This window comes from Larimichthys crocea, chromosome XV, assembly GCF_000972845.2.
Source record: "Larimichthys crocea isolate SSNF chromosome XV, L_crocea_2.0, whole genome shotgun sequence".
Classification (NCBI taxonomy): Eukaryota; Metazoa; Chordata; class Actinopteri; family Sciaenidae; genus Larimichthys; species Larimichthys crocea.
The window spans coordinates 19,604,905-19,624,123 of NC_040025.1; the positions used below are offsets into that span (position 1 = coordinate 19,604,905).

At 39.6% G+C, this 19,219-nt stretch overlaps 1 protein-coding gene across 5 annotated transcripts in view; it reads left to right on the forward strand.

Moving 5' to 3' along the window:
• LOC104920222 (kazrin) overlaps window positions 1-19,219 on the forward strand; it is a 158,614-nt gene that overhangs the window by 105,726 nt on the left and 33,669 nt on the right. For all 5 annotated transcript variants that reach the window (XR_003463788.1, XM_027288286.1, XM_027288285.1 and 2 more), the window contains exon 4: window positions 5,705-5,812. Coding sequence is in view for 4 of the 5 variants with exons in the window: in XM_027288286.1 (XP_027144087.1) it covers window positions 5,705-5,812 (108 nt within the window). In the remaining variant the exon portion in view is untranslated. The remainder of the gene's footprint in view (window positions 1-5,704; window positions 5,813-19,219) is intronic.

Sequence of the window (19,219 nt, forward strand, 5' to 3'; positions counted from 1 at the left end):
TGACAGAGAAAGGATGGAGAATGAGGAGGGAAAAAGGAGAAGTGACGTTGGAGTGGTGGAGTCAGTCAGCTAAGGAAGAAGAGAGGACTCAGGGGAGAGGGGTGGTGACAGCAGTGTGAGACACAGAGAGAGAACTGTCCGACCATGAAGGCCAGTAATTCCTCTCGATCTTCCTTTTAGGACTGTTGGAACGCTCAACCAGAGGAGCGTTACAGCATGGAAAGTTTGATATTATAACCATGGAGAGTTCAGCTCATTATAGCTGTGATCACTTGAATTACATCTACAATAATATCCACAAACCTGTGAACTTGAACTGAACATGAGGTATTGCATTTTAGTACAGTAACTGGATGTAAATTAGAGGTTTTATTCAATCATTCTACTTCCTAATGGAGTGCAGGAGTCCCTGTCTTGCTATGTAAAGGTATCGAGGTCTTTTATAAGTTATCATTATGCCTAGTTAATGTGTTCCATTGAGAGTAATCTCACCCTAAGTGCTTGCCAGTGTCAGAGCTATACAGAGAGAAAAGGGAAGAGGAATGTTTTGCATGTGATTGTGCCAACAGCTGAGAACCATAACAGCTAAACCGCTTTAATATAATGTCCACACTAGTGATCATTACAGTGTTTGGAGGCTGATTACAGAGAAATACTCTGTGAAATATAAACTTCTGCCAGTTTAAACTGAGCAGATGGACATATGGGCCAATGCAAATATAGTAATACTTCCCATCTCTGCTCAGTTTACGTAAAATTAAGCCACAGTTAACAATATTATGCACTCGGAAGAAGAACTATTTAATGACACCTAGTTTTAGAAAACAATCAAACTGAGGCGTTACCTCAGCTTCCTAGATTTTCTTTTGACTGACTACTAAATACTTGGATCCCCACAAGCAGAAAGAAAAAGTCTGTAGTTTAAATCTCACTTAAATCATTGGGGCAGCAGAGGCTTGGCTGCTTTTATTCTGAAGGAATAATTTATTTTTGGAGATGCATCCCTCTCTGACGAGGATTCTGTGTTTCATCCATGCTGAGAAGAACAACAGGAAGCTTGTGTGACAAGGAGTCACTGAGTCCTCCATTTAAGTTTTACTGCAACACTGCAAAGTTTGGCATCACACTCATAGGATTCACCAGTTAGGTAGGGCCACTGAAGAGACACGTCTGTTGAGTCTCACATTCAAAATAATATTTTTCATGGTGTTATTTCAAAGTGACCTTATACAGTACCCAACAGGTGCCTTACAACCTTTCACTCAGTCATTCAGTTATTATTTGACCAGTGTCCTGAAAACAGTTTGAGGTAGATAAAATGATTTAAAGTAGTTTAATTAACACTTTCATTCTCATTATTGCATTATCAGTCCATCCTGTCAACATAGAAATTGTTTAGTCCACCAAATATCTTTTCTTTTCTTATAAATATTGAAAATATTGTTAATGTCTTTGTCGAATCAACGCCTCAAAACCAAAAGAGAGTCAATCTGCACAGATATGAAAGAAAAACGTAGCAAATCCTCCCATTTATGAAGCTTAAAGACTTAAAGATAAATTTGGCATGAAAGAAATGTTTCCATCAGCCACTTAATTATTTCATCACATGTTTAAAGAATTGTATCCAATATAAATACTGAGCAAACTAATATTATATTTAAAATCTATAAATAAACTATATAATGAAGTCATTTTCTAAATAACCTCATGCCTAGTTTGACATTCTCTGTACTGCAGTCTCTTATTCTTTCCAAAGACTTCGGACCAACTACCGGTTTTCTTTTCTGTATGTATTTCTGTATGTACCTGCAGACTAAAGGCTTTAGATGATTGAAATGAAACAGGATGTACGATGTGTTATCTGACAACATTTCAAACAACACAAATGTTGATGTGTGTTCAGAATGGCTTAACAGCAGGGTGGACATTCTGCTGTCATACCTCGCATCTCACCGTAACTCTGATCTCTACATGAAGAACTACGTGTCTTCTGAATGTCTTTGTAATCTCAATCCAATACATTGTCCAAATGGGGATATATTGGCACACACTTTTGGCCTGTATGTGAAGACTGAAAAGGTTTATGGATTTCAAACTCAACCTCACTGTGGAGATTGCAGATTGTCTGCTTCTGAAAGTTGAATGTAATTAAATTTCCTGTGAGCGGTATGCAGTGCAGGAAGGAGCTGTTTTAAGTCTAACGGTTGTTCTTTCAGTGTAAATAGACCCTGTTTGGCAAGGACACGGTGATTTGGATAATTACATCATTACAAAGCCACATGGTGTACAACAGTTGTTTTAGTCTCTGTGCCAAATCATTATTTATTTCATCACAGCAGAATTACCATTTCCCTCAGTTGTGTGCTCGGCTGGTTAAACAGCTTATTATTGATAAAGTAAATCAAGGAAGTTTGATGGTGAGGAAAATGTAAGCAAGCCATAAAGTGTGATAAATTCTCATCAGCGTTTAAAGAAAAAGTCTCTCTGCAGCGCAGTTCATTGCTTATATATCTTACAAGATTTTTACTACCCATGTCTTGCACAGCGATTGTGTGCACATAAACCTTTTCACAGAGACAAAAAACAAATATAAGTTTAATGTGAGGAAGAAGATAAAAGTTATATGAACATTAAATTATTCCCCATAAGCTGTCTGTTTTCTAGGTAGCTTGAAAGAGGAGTTTCAGACAGATTATCGTATTTCAGTTATGAAGAGTAAAAAGACAGATGATCCTTTCAGCCCACTTCTTTCTCTTCTTTTATTAGTCATCATTTTACTTTTGCAAACATAAATATCGCATATGCTCAGATTTTTATGCCAAAGAAAAAGAAACTCTGTGGCAGACATCCATACTTGCAGAGAGATGATAGGCGAGCTTGTGTCTTTGTCAGATAATGCTCCTGCTGGCATGTGAGGAAATGAGGAAAGAGCAGAATGAAAGTGGAAGCAGAGAGAGGAAATGATGCTCTTATCTCAAATCCTTAATAGATCACCCCAAACACAGCAAGCGTGAGTAAAGGTTTGTACAACGTTGTACTCTCATTGCAGGTAGCGAATGCAGGGAGGCAAAGCAACAAAAAAAGATGATGTTTTTGATTATCTCTACAACTCTCACCAGCTTCTGATGTCTCCAGTATTTTTCTCCCACCCACTGTCTGTCTACCCACTCTGTGTTTCACTGTTTTTCTGAGATAGAGACTAAAAGATCAATACGAGGCACTTGGACCTCATCAGACATTGATTCAGACTTATGGAGAATGACCTAGAAAACATTGCAATTACCTGCTTGATAACTCAATGTAGCTTTTAAAAAATAAAAAATCCTATTGCTATGCACTTGCACACATACACAAACACACACTGCTGCACACATCACCACAAAGTCTGAAAGCTGAAGCAATAATAGGAACAGCAGCCTGACCATTCTCTCTCCTTACCTCTAACATCCAATTGGTCTACCAGGGAATAGAAATCATTAAAAAATGTTTGCAGCCGAAGCAAGTGATAATGATTTGTTGCTTCATGTATCTTGAATCTGCATGGTTCTGCAAGATTTCAGTGAAACAAACAGTTTAACAGAGTGAATCATTAAGAAAGACTGCAGTGGAGAAAAACATCCATAATTGTGACTCAATAAATGAGTCACACTATGTATCCAAATTATGATAAAATAATTGTTTTTGTGCTATCATTAGTAGGAAATCTCTCATAATAAAGAGTCGCATGCAAATTAATTTTTTGACATAATCAGCCAACCTATTAATAGCGGGCAATGATTGCTTACAGGTAAGTAATTGTATCAGGATTGCATTTATGTCACAATGATTCAATAATGAAAAAACACTGAAATATGTGTGCTACCATTTGTTTTATTTTAGGTTTAATAGGCTATTTACATTCATATTTCTGATGCAACACTGTGGCAGTAAGCATTTTATAATATCCAAGACTGGTTTTCTGAGTGAATACAGTGCATGAGTTTAGTAATAAATAAAAAGTTAAGTTCATCTTTTGGAAGTTTTTCACCTATTGTTTTAGTTTCAATCTCACTTTATGTTAAACAGAAAACAAAATGTCAAGTCACACTTGAGCTTACTGTAGCATATTCCTCCATATCAGCTCTTCCTCTCCATCCCCGTCAAGCAACCATCATAGTTTGCTTGTTCCTTTGCATAAATTCCACTAAAGTTTCTAAATGTTGTTGAGAGACGGTCAAGGGGACAACACAGGGAAGATAAAACATTTTCATGAGGCTACTGGGCAGCAGTGGCTTGAAGCTTGCCAGATAAGTATGAGCTGTAAATTACAATACATTATTCAAAAAGAAGTGACAACTGTGTTCCTAATACCAAAGGCTGCACTGTGGGCAAGTTTGAAAAATTATACATTTGCAAGGTGCTCTCAACTAAGGTGTCACCTTAGGTGAGAACAGTTAGCCAGGCTATTATTTGTAGCCTTATAAAGTCCAACTCGACAAGCGTGATTAGTAATCTTGCCATAATGACAGCGTGCGCACACACACACACACACACACACACACACACACACACACAACTAGACCTCAAGCTCTTCACCCAGACACATCTGCGCTCAATTAGTGCAAATAATTCAACAGCATGTTAGGTGGGCGGTGGACTGATAGCAAGAGGGACAGAGGAGCTTATGAAAGAGATGTAGTTTGCTGGAATGTGAATTTAACGGAGCATCCGTCATTTTTTTTGCCAACCAAAGACTATTTATCTATTTAAAAAAAAGCTCTTGTAACACTCGGAATGACCTTTTTGCAAATTTTACTTTGGAAAAAACTCTCCCTGCGTCTGTGGGCTGGAACGGGAGGACAGCAGATGTGGACAGCACATGCTGAAGTGACAAAGTCATTTAGCAAACACTTTTATGTGAGCTGACCCGGAGCAATGCTTTCAATATGTATTCACCGCGTGCTACTGGTGAGTCTGGCCAAAACTATATTAGAAACCACTGAACCTCACCAGAAATCAAATCACACTGTGGTCATAAAAATGCTAATATTTATATTCAGCAGTCTCTCAAAGTAGTGACTTTGTTTGTGTGGCTGCATGTGTTTAAGCTCGTAGACTTTTGCCACAGCTGTGTGTTCATACTCGCCCCAGAGACAGTAGCTGTGTTGATAAATGGCAAGCTACTGTGGAGTACAGTGTAAGGAGTAAAAGTTCATTATGTGTGTCTTGAGAGGAATGATGCAGTGTGCTGCATTAATCATTTTGTTTCCCAAATGTCTTCATGCATTCTGTTTAAAGAGGAAAACTTACACTGATGAGGACTGCATGAATGAAACATCATTCGTTCATGCAGTTTGTGTATACACAGGCCTTTTCCGTCTTTCTCATTTTGCTGGTGCCATCTCCATAGTCGTTTTTTAAATGTTCGAAACACATTTTACAGCTCCAGTTGCAAGTCTGTCCTACATGCTTCAACAAACACCATCCAAAACATAGAAACACGAGTTAACATAACCATAATCAGTGGAAGATATATTTGAAAATCTCTTTGTATTTGTCTTAAATTGCTTAGTATCTTTGCATGATCTGCTGCCTGAGCTCAAACTTTATTTCCAAGAGCACGGAAGAATTCCACTATCTGTCTATCCTTGTTATTGTTCTAAATGCCTTCATAGTGTATGCCGTCTGTTAAGTTAACCCTGTCTGTCATTTGTTTTTCTCACAGACCCCTCTTCGCAGCCGAGGCAGAAGCCGCCGGCCACTGACCTCTGCTACAAGACTGAAATCAGCAGTCTAATGGACTTCAACTCTCCGGATGCTTCCCTGGACAAAGGTAAGACCTGATCAGTTTGAACCAGAGCTGGTTGGATTCAAAGTAGATTTTTTGTGTTCTGCAGTGCCATGATTGGAGATGTTGTGGCAATAGGACAAACATACAGTATCCAAAAATGGAATGCACGTGCAAATATGGATCATTTGCCACCTGCAAATGCATTTTGCCTTGAGGTAATCCACAGTATGAGGTAAAGTGCTTTTACAGAAGGTAAGCCAGGATTTCATAATGGGCGAGAACAAGAGCAGCTAATAGTAGCACTTCTGTTCACATCAGTTCCTTTTCTCTCTCTTCTCTTCTTTCAGCTTTTGCAGCTTGCACTTGTCTTCGGAGCGATAGGCATCTACTACACATTATTCTAGCTAACAGCTGCTAATGAACCCAACAAGTCCTGTTTTTAAAAAAAACATCATAGACATTTCAAATAATCACACTGTTACAAAGGCTGCTTCTTTATTTACAGCGTGCATGTTGGTATTGAACCAGAAACAGAACAATAATTTACCACTGCATGTTTATGTTTATGTGCAGTTTATATTCGAGTAGTTTGGCCTTTTTTTTTTTGCATACTTGAACAGACGAGCAAGGCAGAAATTATAACTCTCACTGCTACATGCATAGTAATAATACAGTGAGCAAATAATAGTCCTAGCTGAAAATGTTCTCTAAGACCATAATTAAATGCATAAATTATATTTGTAAGAATAACATATGAGCTCAACATCATGTGAGTAAGTACAAGTTTTATGCAATTGGTTAAACATGTTGAAAAGTTAGTAGCAATTGCCGGTAAATCATGGTTAATTATGTAAGAACCAACCACAATACAATGCTGTTAATATAGGCATAGTTCAGTCTGTAACTCTCTTAACTTACAAACATTATAATGTGAAATATTGTAATTTTAAGCCCCTTGCAGCAGCTGTTTACACTTTGTGAATTTCAAAATGGATGAAAATTCATCAGGAAAATGTTTCAATTCAGTGAGCTGAGTCAGTAGTAGCCTGCGTTCATATTTCATGAGCTCTGAGCTAGTGAAGACATTCTTATGGTTCTTGTGAGGACAAATCTGAATTGTTATTGCTTTTAAATTTAATGCATTCATAGCCTCCAGTCCTCCTGTAAAATGATGCTACACTGCGGCTCTGTCAACAGTGGATACTATCCTGCTTCATACTTGTCTTTTTTTACAGTGCTGCTGTTAGTGCTCAGTCATCATGAACCATCTCAAAAAGCAGCCTATAAACTCTAAAGTCTTTATTTATTCCCAGACTCTTATCTAAGTGGGTGGTCAGACGGTCTCGCATTAGCGTCATCCGCTCTCCAGACAAACACAGTTACAGTAGTTTATCTGTAGTCTGTTTCCATGTTCTAGTTCTTTCATGACAAAAGCTTCTTTTCAAGGAGCTGGAGTCTTGTAGAGAGGATCAAAGTAACTAACCATGGCACCAGTACAGACGCATCTCATGGATTGTGGATCCTGTAAAACTGCCAGATCCAGTATGGATCTCTAGTGTCACCCAGGGAGCCCTCCGGGGGGGCTCTTTCCTCATTAAAGAGTCCTGCTTAGGGGTCTATTTGGCTGCCAGTTCTCTTTTCTCTCCAATTAGCATCTGTCAATGTTGCGATGATACAGAGAGTGTTCCCAAAGAAAGGGAACAGTGTTGCTGGCTTTTGGGGTATTTTGGTGTATTAGTACAAACCTGTTACCATATGTGACACTGACTCGCAGTGGAGGAATATAGTTAAATATAGTTTGAGCTACTTCTTTTGGCATATATTGTACTGTTTGCTCCACTACATATATCTGTTATAGCAGCTATAGTTTTTAGTTGAATATTTTATACATCATACAGTCGATTAAACTACCCAACTGTGTATAAAGTTCTTAAAGTTACAGAGTTTTACTTTTGATATATTTTAGTACATTTTGTTAAAAATGTAAATTCCGGACTTGAGTGAAAAATCTCAGTCGAACTTCTACCACTGCTGGTCTGGGGTCAGCTTTTCTGCTGATGTTTGTGTCGAATTGAATACTGAAAGGTATAATGACAGTTGTGTATATTTGTATTCTTTGGGAGTCATTTAGAAGTCAAAAGAGCCAATACTGTTACTTGATGAGGTCAGTTATGGACAAATGCATGCAAATTTATAAGTCAACATGTCTGTACATGCACACGTATGCACTCTCCTTCAGCACGGACCAGCTGGTGCATTAGGTCTGCGGTCATTTCCTGGGTGCTGGAAATGTGCAGGCTCAGGAAAAACACATACACACACACAGCGACAACCCCTGCAGTGGCCAAGGCCACGTGCATCACCACAAGTTTCATCAGAATGAGAACAGGGAACTGAGGGGCTGTGTTATCAGCAAATTCATCTCAGGTCTGCAGCAAGAGAGAGACAGGGAGACAGGGAAGGAGAGGGGAAACAAACGTAAGCAGTGAGCACTGTATCATTATTGAGACAGGTGCTGCTTCTGCACATTAACACTGGCAATGATGTCACTAGCCGCGTCAGGCTTGGCTTGTGGGCTTGTTTAAATAGGAAGGTCAGTGCAGAGAGGTCAAACAGGGTGTCCAGAAAAAAAAATAGGCTTAGGAGCAAAGGAGAGACAGAGAAGGAGAGGGGAATATAGGTGGACAAAAACAGTGAAGAGCCCTGTGAGGAGAAGGACAAGGTGAAAGATTGCATGAGGACATAGTGATCCGTGCAAATGTATTCTGATTAATAAGAGAAAATCATGCAGTGAAGAGAGGGAGCAGAGGGAAATGAACAAAAGAACAATAAAGAAAGGGACAATGTGAGGGTGTATGTGTCAGTGTGGGTGAATGTGTGGAGCGGTCTCTGCTGAGCACTTTCATTTTTCTCATGCGCTGACACTTTCCAAAACACCTGCCCCCACCGAAGCCCTCTTATAGCCATTGGGAGAGCGGCACTTAAATTGCCTTCAGTAACAATATCCATGCCTCTCCACTGTAATTTACACACATTAGATATAGCTACTCAGAAATGCTCAGACCCAATAGTTGTAGTCGAACTTGTTAGAAATGTGACTCATTTAATTACGCTGGGATACAATAACTGGATATTGTGTGTATTGTCATCCTCAAAATCAAATTTGGAAGTGGTCATGCTTGCATTGTGATTAAAAACCCTGCAGTATCAACATGATCCAGCCAGACTGCTCATCCGACCAAAAAAAGGAGAGAAAAGGTAATACAGACTTGAGATATATAATCATTGTAGACCTGTTGTGGGAGTTTCACACTATGGACATGTGATTTAAGAAAATCTCAAAAACTGTGCTGCAATGTTCATAGACAACAGGGTTTTTTGTGTGTTTCCTCCGGCCTTTTCTACTAAAAGGCTACTGCGAGGTTGAAACTGACAAAGAGAGCAGAGCAGCAGTCTGATTATGTGCAGTCTCTGTCACTTTCTAACTACTTCATTAAATGCAGCTGCTGCCAAGTGGAACTCAAAGGTCACAAAGTTAAAAAAAAACTACATTTTAGGACATAATTCGAGCAGTCATCAAGTTATTTTCTCCTCTCTTTGGCAGGTTGCACCAACAAGGGATATACTGTATATAAATAAACTGACCTTCCAAAGTGTTACATTTAACTTTCCCACATACTGCATTATCTTCTAAATTTAGATCTGAAGCTGCGCTTTTCAATTAATCAATCAATCATTTATATACTAAAATGCTCTAAATGCAGGTCTAAAAATGTGCCTGAACATACGTCAGTCAAGCACACATTACCTGTTTTCATTATTTTCCTCAGTTGCTAAGCACTGTGCTTGCTGCAGGTATGAATGTGTGTGATGTGTGCTATCATTGGATCCAAAATTACCAGGTCTCAGACTGTTGTTGTAAGCACATCACTTTTTCTTTAGCAAATGGACCGGAAACAGCAAATGTGCATTCAGTGGCCTTTGTCTTATAGCTCAGCAAGCATTTATACCCAGTCACATCAAATGTATCTAGAAGAACACATGTGACATCAAATACCCCAAACAAAGTCTACTAGATTCCTTGTAATGGTTGATTTGATGTATTCATAAGTATTACATCTAAGTTGTTTCGAATTGAAACCACTTAGTGATAATTAAACATTATCCTTAAGATGTTGTTAAATATGTTTGTTAAATGGGCGGTGGACTTGTATTTATATAGATCTTTTCTGGTCTACTGACAACTCAAGTGCTTGTCACATTTACACATTCACATACTGATGACAGAGGCTGCCAAATGCTCATCAGGACTAATATAGTACTTCCATCCATAGATAGCTTTCACAATAATACTCAAGCTCACCCATACGCACGCACACATGCACGCATTCACAGCAATTTGGGGTTCAGTATCCTACTCAAGGATACTTTGACTGGACTGGGGATCAACCCTATAATTTCTACGCTACATGACCCATTTTACCACCTGAACCACAGCCGTCGTTTTAAAATGGATAAAATCTTTTTATCCTATTTTTTTGTACAACCTGAGTTACATTCAAAATTGAAACCTTTCTCAACAAAACCAGAAAAACCTAACCCCAAGAACTAACCTTTACTGTTGGACACCTGTAGTTAAAAAGCTGTCATGAAGAAAGATGTTTTTCAAGTCTTGGTTCTACACCAAATCCATCCAAGTTGAAGTGCCGACTATTCTCACAGGGATACTGGAAGGAAAAAGTGTTTCGAAGACTTGGAGAAGGCTTTTTAAGTATGTCCCATTGGATGTCTGTGGTTGTACTCGGACCATTAATCTGACAAATCCTGTCCGTGTTCACCTGGAGTGAGAGCTGTGTTAGTGGGGTTCAGTCTGTCCCAAGGTTTACATTTTTGCTTATTGCCAGTGAAGTAATTCTGTTCAGTGGGCCGTGTCCTCCACTATGCACTATGCGATGATTGGTGTGGGAATCTACACTTCCAAATCTAAGGCTAAGGTGCAAAGATGAAGCATGAGATGAACTGGTAGATATAAGCAGCTTTGGCAGGGATGTGTTTGATCAGAATTGATAAGTGCATCTTCGTTACCCTCAGCTGAGGTCATCCAAGCAGAAATACTTTGCAAACTGTCTGGACTCCTCCAGAGGAGATCAGACATCTAGAAACGCACTAAAGAACTACTCCAATACATGTTCGACATTATATTGTACAGCACTCTGGATGAATCACCTGGCTAGTGTTTGTTTTGCAGCCTAAGAAAACATTCCAAATTTTTCACTTAGCACCTACTACACCTCATTAGGTTGTGGATTTACACCCTAGTGCAGCACTGTGCCAAGGTGGTACTAGTGGTGTGTTTTCTATTTCTGAATTCCACCTTGGAGTCTTGACATGAGGCGAACAGCCAACTGGTACAACCAGTCAATGCTTGTAATACCTTCTGCCTGCCCTTCAAATCTCCGTTAAAAAGTCCCACAGGCAGCTAATTTGAGCTGGTGTCTGGCAGTAGTGAATTGGTAGCACAGGTGATGGTGGAGAGGGACAGTGGCTGTCGTAGTTGGAAGATCTGGACGAGAGTTGTAGAGTGGCACCTGTACCTGTTGGTTCCTTCTCACTGACTACCGAACATGAAATTGGGAATAGAGCCAAATCACATAGCTGATGGAGACGAAGATCGACAGAGCTGGTCTGGGTGAGTACATGGAAAGGTATAAATAGAGGATGCACAGTAGGACTCCAGTAGCAACGAGTATACTGAGAAATCGAGCAAGCAAGTCAGTTAGAAAAGTCGAAGTGCAGTAACTTTTTAGACTCACAGTAGATCAGCAATATAAGATTGCACACCCTCAGGTGTCTTTTCAAACAAAACACTTTAAGTTGACATTTTAACGTTGACCCACCCTCCACATGTATGTGTTTTTGCCTGAGGTAAAAAAGTAAAACTGTTGGGGGAGGGTTAAAAAAGTTATGGGAGAGGAAATGACTTACTTTTCTAGGACCTCAACATTCCTTGTTAAATCCCTTTAGTTTTCCATCAAGTGACTCTCTTTGTTAAAATATGCATAGACACATAACTGTCATAAATTTTAAAAATCCACTTGTCAGCTGACTGTACTTTTGTTAACGTTGTATTTAGATCAACAGCACTGCGACAAAACACTCCCAACAAAAGTATTATTAGCTTTAAGTACTTATTATGGTGACTTTTTTCCCTTTCCATTAAAAAAATTAATTATTAATGATGTGGACGCATTTATGTTGTAGTTAAATGAGTTGTAGCTCTATGAAACTTTAACTGTTATTTATATTGTTGGGATGTTTAGTAATACATCTATAATATATTAGGAATACATCTAGAAGAATGAATCAAAGTATTTTTTTTCATTCTGAAATGTAGTGGAGTAGAAGTATATAGTAGAATAACTAGAGGTAATACAATGCCTGGAATATGGACAGCACAGTACTTCGGTAAATGCATTCATTTTATTTTCCGTCACTGATCTTTTCACTGTTACCTATAGCAACATATCCAGAACTGGTTTAGCCTTCAGTGTTTTACAAGGACTCAGACTGCTATTACCATGACATGACAGTGACATTTCCCTCCATTATTTTTGTTGTGTAGGTAATAATAAATCCTTCTGTTTCTTCCGTTCTACTTTGTCATCTTTACAGTTCACTAGCTATTTTTTTTTTCCACTCCTAGTTCACACTTTGTGGTTTTTCAGATGGGGATGTGTCAAGGTTTTGCAGTGCAAGCTGCAGTGTTGGGGAAAAATCATGAGAACAGGTAAACTGCAAAGTGTGAGGAGAGGGTGTCCATTGATAACATGACTATGTTTACATCAGAGTATAATCACCTTATAAAAATGTTTTTATTACATTTTATATATACAGAAGTTCTCCATTTTGAGAATATTCTACAGGAGCCCAGAGCAGACAAACTAAACAAATAGTGTGTTCAACAGACTGTTCCTTTAACACATTGTGCATTGTGTCTTGGAACAAAGGTCAGTTGCTGGAGCTGAAGACAGCCATTAAAAAGATGGACAGCACCCTGCCACAGAAAAGAACTGCAGTGATAAAAAGTTGACCATCTGCACATGCACAAACACACACGTCGAATTAATTTCTAATCTTTCCCTCATTGTCTCTGTTATACTCTCATCTCTTTCCCACATAAACAATGAAACATGAACGTCTTTCTGCCATGGTGGTGCTACTCTCCTTTGAGGTATCATGTAAACTGACTGCATTGAGGGAGAGAGAGACAGAGAGAGACCGGCTCCTTCCATTGATTTTCATTTAAGTAGTAATGCTCTCAGCTCCTTCAGGCATCGCAAAATGTAGGAACACGTGTGTGCTTGTGTGTGATGCTGCATTGTACAAGGTGAACATGAACCATGCGTGTCACAGAAAGCTCATTTCCTGTTGTGCATCAGTCCCTGTAGTGTGATTTGATGCTGTCTTAATGTAGTGTAAATAGCCAGAGCGTGCCAAGTACATTCTTTTAATTAGGAAACCTAACAGGCCTGCTGATTACCACTTTATCTTCATAAGTGTCTCAGCCTGAGCTGCAGCTGGACCACTTCCTAGTTACCTTACACTCTAGCTTCATGTCCCAACAGGTCTTGTGCAAGAGCAGTGTAATTAATGTGTTGTAGTCTGCCATTAACTAAGCAAGATGGTTTTGGTTAATGTTGTCCGTGTAAATTGCTTGTAAGTTTCTGTATTTGTTAAATATGCAAGCTTTTTCACGTGTGCAGTTGGAAGCTCGGTAGCCCAGACTGATAATAATTGTAGTATCCTGCTAGCATGACCTCATTTTAGATGGTAAAGCATCCTTTTTTTTATAAAATCGCCTTCCTTCAGACATTTAGCATTTAGGGAGCTGCCCTGCAATCATTTCTCATGCACTCCAGGAGACAATTTTCCCAGCACGATTCTTTAAATTATTTCACAACCCACAGCTTCAAATGATAAATGATACGATTATATTCTTTCTCAGATTCTCTTTCAGAGTTTCTTTTCACTCTCCAGAATGGGGGAAATTGCTGAATCATTGCTCATCCTTGGATATGCAATCTTAGGCCATTTTTGGGTAGTAGGCATAGGCACATGATGTTCTTTATAGCTAATATAACTACTCCAGCCTTCTTCTTCACTGGCATTAAAAGTCATCTGTTACCATTTTATGAAATGGCCTTGTGACAGAGGAAAATAAAGTCCAACAAAAATCAATGACCAATTGTGTAGTACAAAGTAGCTCAGCAGCTCTCTCCCTGTTATCTGCTAGTATCCTTTGTTATCATGAAGTGAAATCATCATATACTCACATGCACACACTTGTTCATAGCACAAACCCTCACACTGTCATCTGGCCCTCACAAAAAAATGTAGCTAGTAGCATTGTGTGCCTGTACTTCATCTTTTAATCTGCTGCGTATCAGTTGGGCGTAGAGGAGGAGGCAGCCGAGCTGCGGGCCTCCGTGGACCACAAACACCCCTTTGAGTAGGCAGTATTCACTTCCTTCACTCTGTCCATTATGCATGGACACAATAGACAACAAGAGATTATTTTTACAGCTGCTTATTGTCTCTGAGACAAAGAGAGAGATGATACACTGAATGATTATCAAATGTCACACTCTGCAGAAAAGCCAGTAAAGTTTCTGGCATAGCTGTTCTGTGTCCGAAATGGCCTTTTGATACTAATATTAGCTTGATATGAAACAATAAAAACACCATCGATTAAAGTTATTTGCTGAGTACACATGTCCACAGTTTTGTGATTTGTCATTGTTGAGCCTAGAACATGCTTTTCTGAGTGCTCCAGCGAGCCTTGTAATTAAGCAATGCTTGGTAGTTAATTATTGTTGATTAATTAATAGATACACTGAAACACATTTTAGAGTTTAATTAAATTCACATTTCACAACCTGCATTGTTTTGCCACATTGTTGTTGAAGCAGGTTCTAAGAGAATATTTATACAAGGTTGAGTCTGAAGTGGCCTTGTTAATTAATGGAGCTTGAGAAAGGCCACCAGGAGGCCAGTGAAGGATCCTGTTAATGCACTAGTGTGAACTCATTTTTATGTCTGCAGCAGCACGGCTGTGTGGCCCAAACATTAATGTGAATATATCAGAATCTGCAAATGGAAGTTTGAGATAAATAAATCAATAAAGAGAGAGAAATAAATAATAATAAGAATAAATTGTTTTATTGTTCTGTTTGAATGTGACCGATAAAATATGAATTGTTTTGAATAAAACAACACACTGATAATATTCAGGTTGGCACACAAAGGCTCTGCAGAGAACACTGCTTTATTCTAAATTATTTCGAGGATGAAAAGGAAATAACTAGATATAGATATTCACTTTTATCACTCGGGTTTCTGCTTTGCCATTTCTTATGACTTCAGTTGTGGGGATTATATTTATGGTCTGACTTATAATTCTGCTTATTTTTAGAGGTTTTAACTTCTGACCAAGCAGACAGATGAATAAAGCTTCTTTAATGCATTCGGCTTATCACCTTTGTCTAAAACCAGGGCTTCTTCAGTCTGACCACTTGCACTTCATTAATCCTTCATTCACCTGCCAGCCTCTATCATCACTAATAGCAAAGTTCTGTTTGCTTACTTTCCATGCCAACCGGAGAAATGAAAAAGATGCAGTTAAATTAAAATGTTGAAGGCTTTGAAGGACAACGAAATGTAAACCTATCCCGTTTATTGCAATTTAAAAGGGAGCTGAATTTTAATCCTCTAAGTGATGACAGCATCCCGTCTGTATCCCATGGTTTTAGTTCTAAATCCACTCATTATTATGATGCTTCTGGGACCAAAGTTTTTTAACTGACTGATCTTGAGTGCAGACAAAAACAAGAATACACAGTGTTTTTCTTTTGCAAGTGTTTCCCACTGCACTGATCATTTGAATGGGGCTTTAAAGGGATTAGGTTACTGAGACCCTCAGGCAAGTCAACAGCTGGCAGACCTGTTGCTGTGCTCCCTGCCGGTGTTAAACTACACACACATTGACGCTTACCTGCCTGCTAACCCACACCTGCGGTGAGCTCCTCCCCTCTTCGGTGCATGTGTGTGTTTGTATGTTTGAGTAATGTGGGAAAATCCTGGTGACAGCCTCACTGAGCTACTCCTCCTCCTCCTTACAGAGTAAACCTTTGAGTTGAGGGGGAGGGGCAGAATGTACTGTATCATAGAACCTGTGGGAGTCACTTTGAACAGGTACACTCACTGAAGGAAAGACACAGCGGCAGCTTCTGGATGTATTTCCTGGTGTCAACTGAGCCTGATTTTTGTTTGGGAAAATAAAATAAAAATGGATGCGGTTGGAGTAAGGATTGCTTGAGAAAGAGGAGGATTTTTTTTGGAGGGGTTTTTTGTTTTTGGTTCCTGAAAGTCTCCAGCTCACACCTTACAGATCCTGGAATCCTCTGGAAAACTCCCCTCGGAGGAGGGGATGAAGTCAGACGGTGAGTAAGGAAAGTGTGGTGAGTGAGTGGAAACGACAAGTGCAGCTGCCTCTCTGTTGTGCCTTATTACACAACAGTATGATATAAGTTTCAGTCCTGCATTTTCAAAGGTTTTGCAGTGAAAACTCAAAGGTTAGTGTCTTACTACACTAAAGATCCCAGGAGTGGAGATATCGCTTTTAAGCTTGAGGAGCGACATGTTCACATGTGGGCAGGTGTCATATCTGATAGTGAGTCACCCTCAGTCACCTGTTTTGTTGGAAAACCGTTGGGAGACTTTAACCTGCACCGACCTCAGAGTAGTTTTTATTGTCTGAACATGGGGGCAAGGACTACACCATTAATTTTTTGTTAATTCTGCAGTCGGTTGTCTTGTTAGTTTGAGCTGGGACTCAAATTGACTTGCAGAGAATGGGCTGGTAGAGATCTGTGCTTTGAACTAAAGCATTAATGTGGGGATCAGTTTAGTTCAACTTTGTCAGACTCCGTTAAAAACCCTTGACTTCTGAGTTCTTTCTTTCACAGAGGTGTCATTCTAGTGCAATCTAGTATTTGCTCTGAATATACTGTCAAAGAGGTTTGCTGCCTGTCAATGACTATATCTCTGTCTTAGGGATTTGTTTGGGGAAGCTTATCTCTAAACAACAGTGTTTTATGGTCTGTAAAGAAGGCATTGTGTTCTGTTTCTATTGTAAACACTGTGGACCGCGGTTATTGGCTGGTAGGTTGTTTTTTTAGCATGAATGCACATTTTACATTCACACAGGAATTCTTGCTGTCTCAGCCATGCTGGTTTCAGACTATTTTACCTGGAAAGCACTAAATTGATTTTGAGAACTACACTACTACACTACACTTTTTCTTCTCTGCTGTTATGCCTCCAAACACCTGCATTTTTTCCCCTATATACTGGTAGTTCACATGACCTTCAACCTTGACCAAATAGTCAAAAACCCAGAGGTAAAAGTTCACATAGCAGGAGAGATGAACTCTGTGTTTTCTGCCTGTTATGTTTTGTAGAAATTCCATCTGCCAGCAACCCAGAAATGACGTAGAACTGGAGTTATATGCTTTTCAAGCATGTCATATAACTCCTTCAAAATTAACCATGAGGTGTGGTTTGGACACAATTAGTATTTTCAAAGTAAAACAAACCTGGAGGCTATAGATGGCCATTTTTACCGAACCCTTACTATCCAAGGGGTGGTATTGTATTTGCAGTTGTGCTCAGTTTCTCCGTCTCACATTTCTGTAATGTGATTACAGCTGAGGTCACTTATGCAGCTATTATTTCTTGCAAGAATTGCTGTAGATAGTGTCTCCCTTTTATGGTTTTCAAGCAGGAATGATCTGTTTTTGGTGTTCTTATGTTGAAGTGTGAATTCACATCAAACCCCTGGTTCCTCGGTTTTGACGGACCTGCCAGTCAAGCAATGACACCCAAAACCATTTTATATTACGTTGCTCCTTTATGTCTCACGGCTGTCAGCCAGAAAGAAAGCAGGGTTTTTAGAAGGAGTGACATGATGTCGGAGAAGGCTAACACCTTCCATAAACCAGGCTTTAAAACAGAAGCTGTTGTTAGTTTCCACTGGGCCGCCTGTTAATCTCTGAATGACCTGACACTCACTCGGGTCTGGGCTGTGGGCGTTCACCAAATGTAATGCCATCCAAATGCACACACATGTCCATCTGTGCATATATATCAGGCGTGTGCCTGCATGTGCCTGTATGTGCTTCCGGCAGGCTCGGTATGGCAGCATAATTGCGAGAGCAGCTGAGTTTGGTCCTAGCTGCGTAATTGCCTTCTTTTTACTGACTGTGCTGCAGGTGAATGCAGCAAGCTGCTCCCACGGGTACTAACCGGTTTCTTCCCCATTGTGCCAGACACAGAAGATAATTTGGAACGAGTTAAAGATAATCAGCTGCCTGTCAGAATCAAGTCAAGGATAATGGTAAAGCAACTGTGATGCTCATAAGCCATGCTAAGTTAGATTTGCCACTACCCCCTGAGAGCATGAGATAATTTAGTATTTCATTGAGGGTGGACTGATTGCAGCCTCTGTTATGTCCCATCCATCTCTCCCTGTTTGAACACCTCTGTGCCTAATCACATTTACTCTAAAGAAAAATCGCAGATTAATTTGGCTGCTTACTCTGCCACTATCACAAATCAAATTCATCTCACTGTTGGCTGCTGTTGTCAGACACTGTCCATTCCTCCTCTGCTCATCAAATATACATGGATGGATGACAGAACTTGCTCTCTGTAAGTCACTGAAAAGGTAACTCACATTTGCAGTGACAGGCGTCTCAGTGTTGCAGCTTTATTTACTGAAGCTGTCAGCAGACGCCCTGCTCATTCTGAAGCCCGGGAACAAATGCAACTCCACAACCATTATTTTTCACTCCCAGAATCTTATCGAGTATCTCAAGAGGCAACTGGGATTGTTTTGGCACCTCCATACTCTAATTTGTCTGCCAAATCATCATTGTCATCTTGCCTGGACGCTTCTAGGTGGCAACATTTTATTTTTGGCAACAGATGTATTTTTGTCAATGTTGGTTGATTTGAAGAAGCATGTGGTTTCGTCAGAGCGATAGCAGCCACCTCATACAGGTACGCTTGTTTGTGTCCACAGTTTGATGAAATATCCATGGTGACACTGTGTCTGCCCTTCCATTTGGCCCAGACTATAAATAACAGCACTGTTAGCCTTCAGGCACCAAAGGTCATTTCTCAGTATATGCACACAAACATGCACCTGCTATATCACACATGCATGGACACATCCCAACACCTCTTGGCTACCTGTCTCAGGTAATCTGTTTATAATGAGCTGAATTTAAGTTTTCACACTTAGTCCCTCTCCTAAATAGAACTTGAACAGTCCCTCTCCTAAATAGAACTTGTTTATTGTTCCTATTGCATCAGGAATTGTTGCTTTAT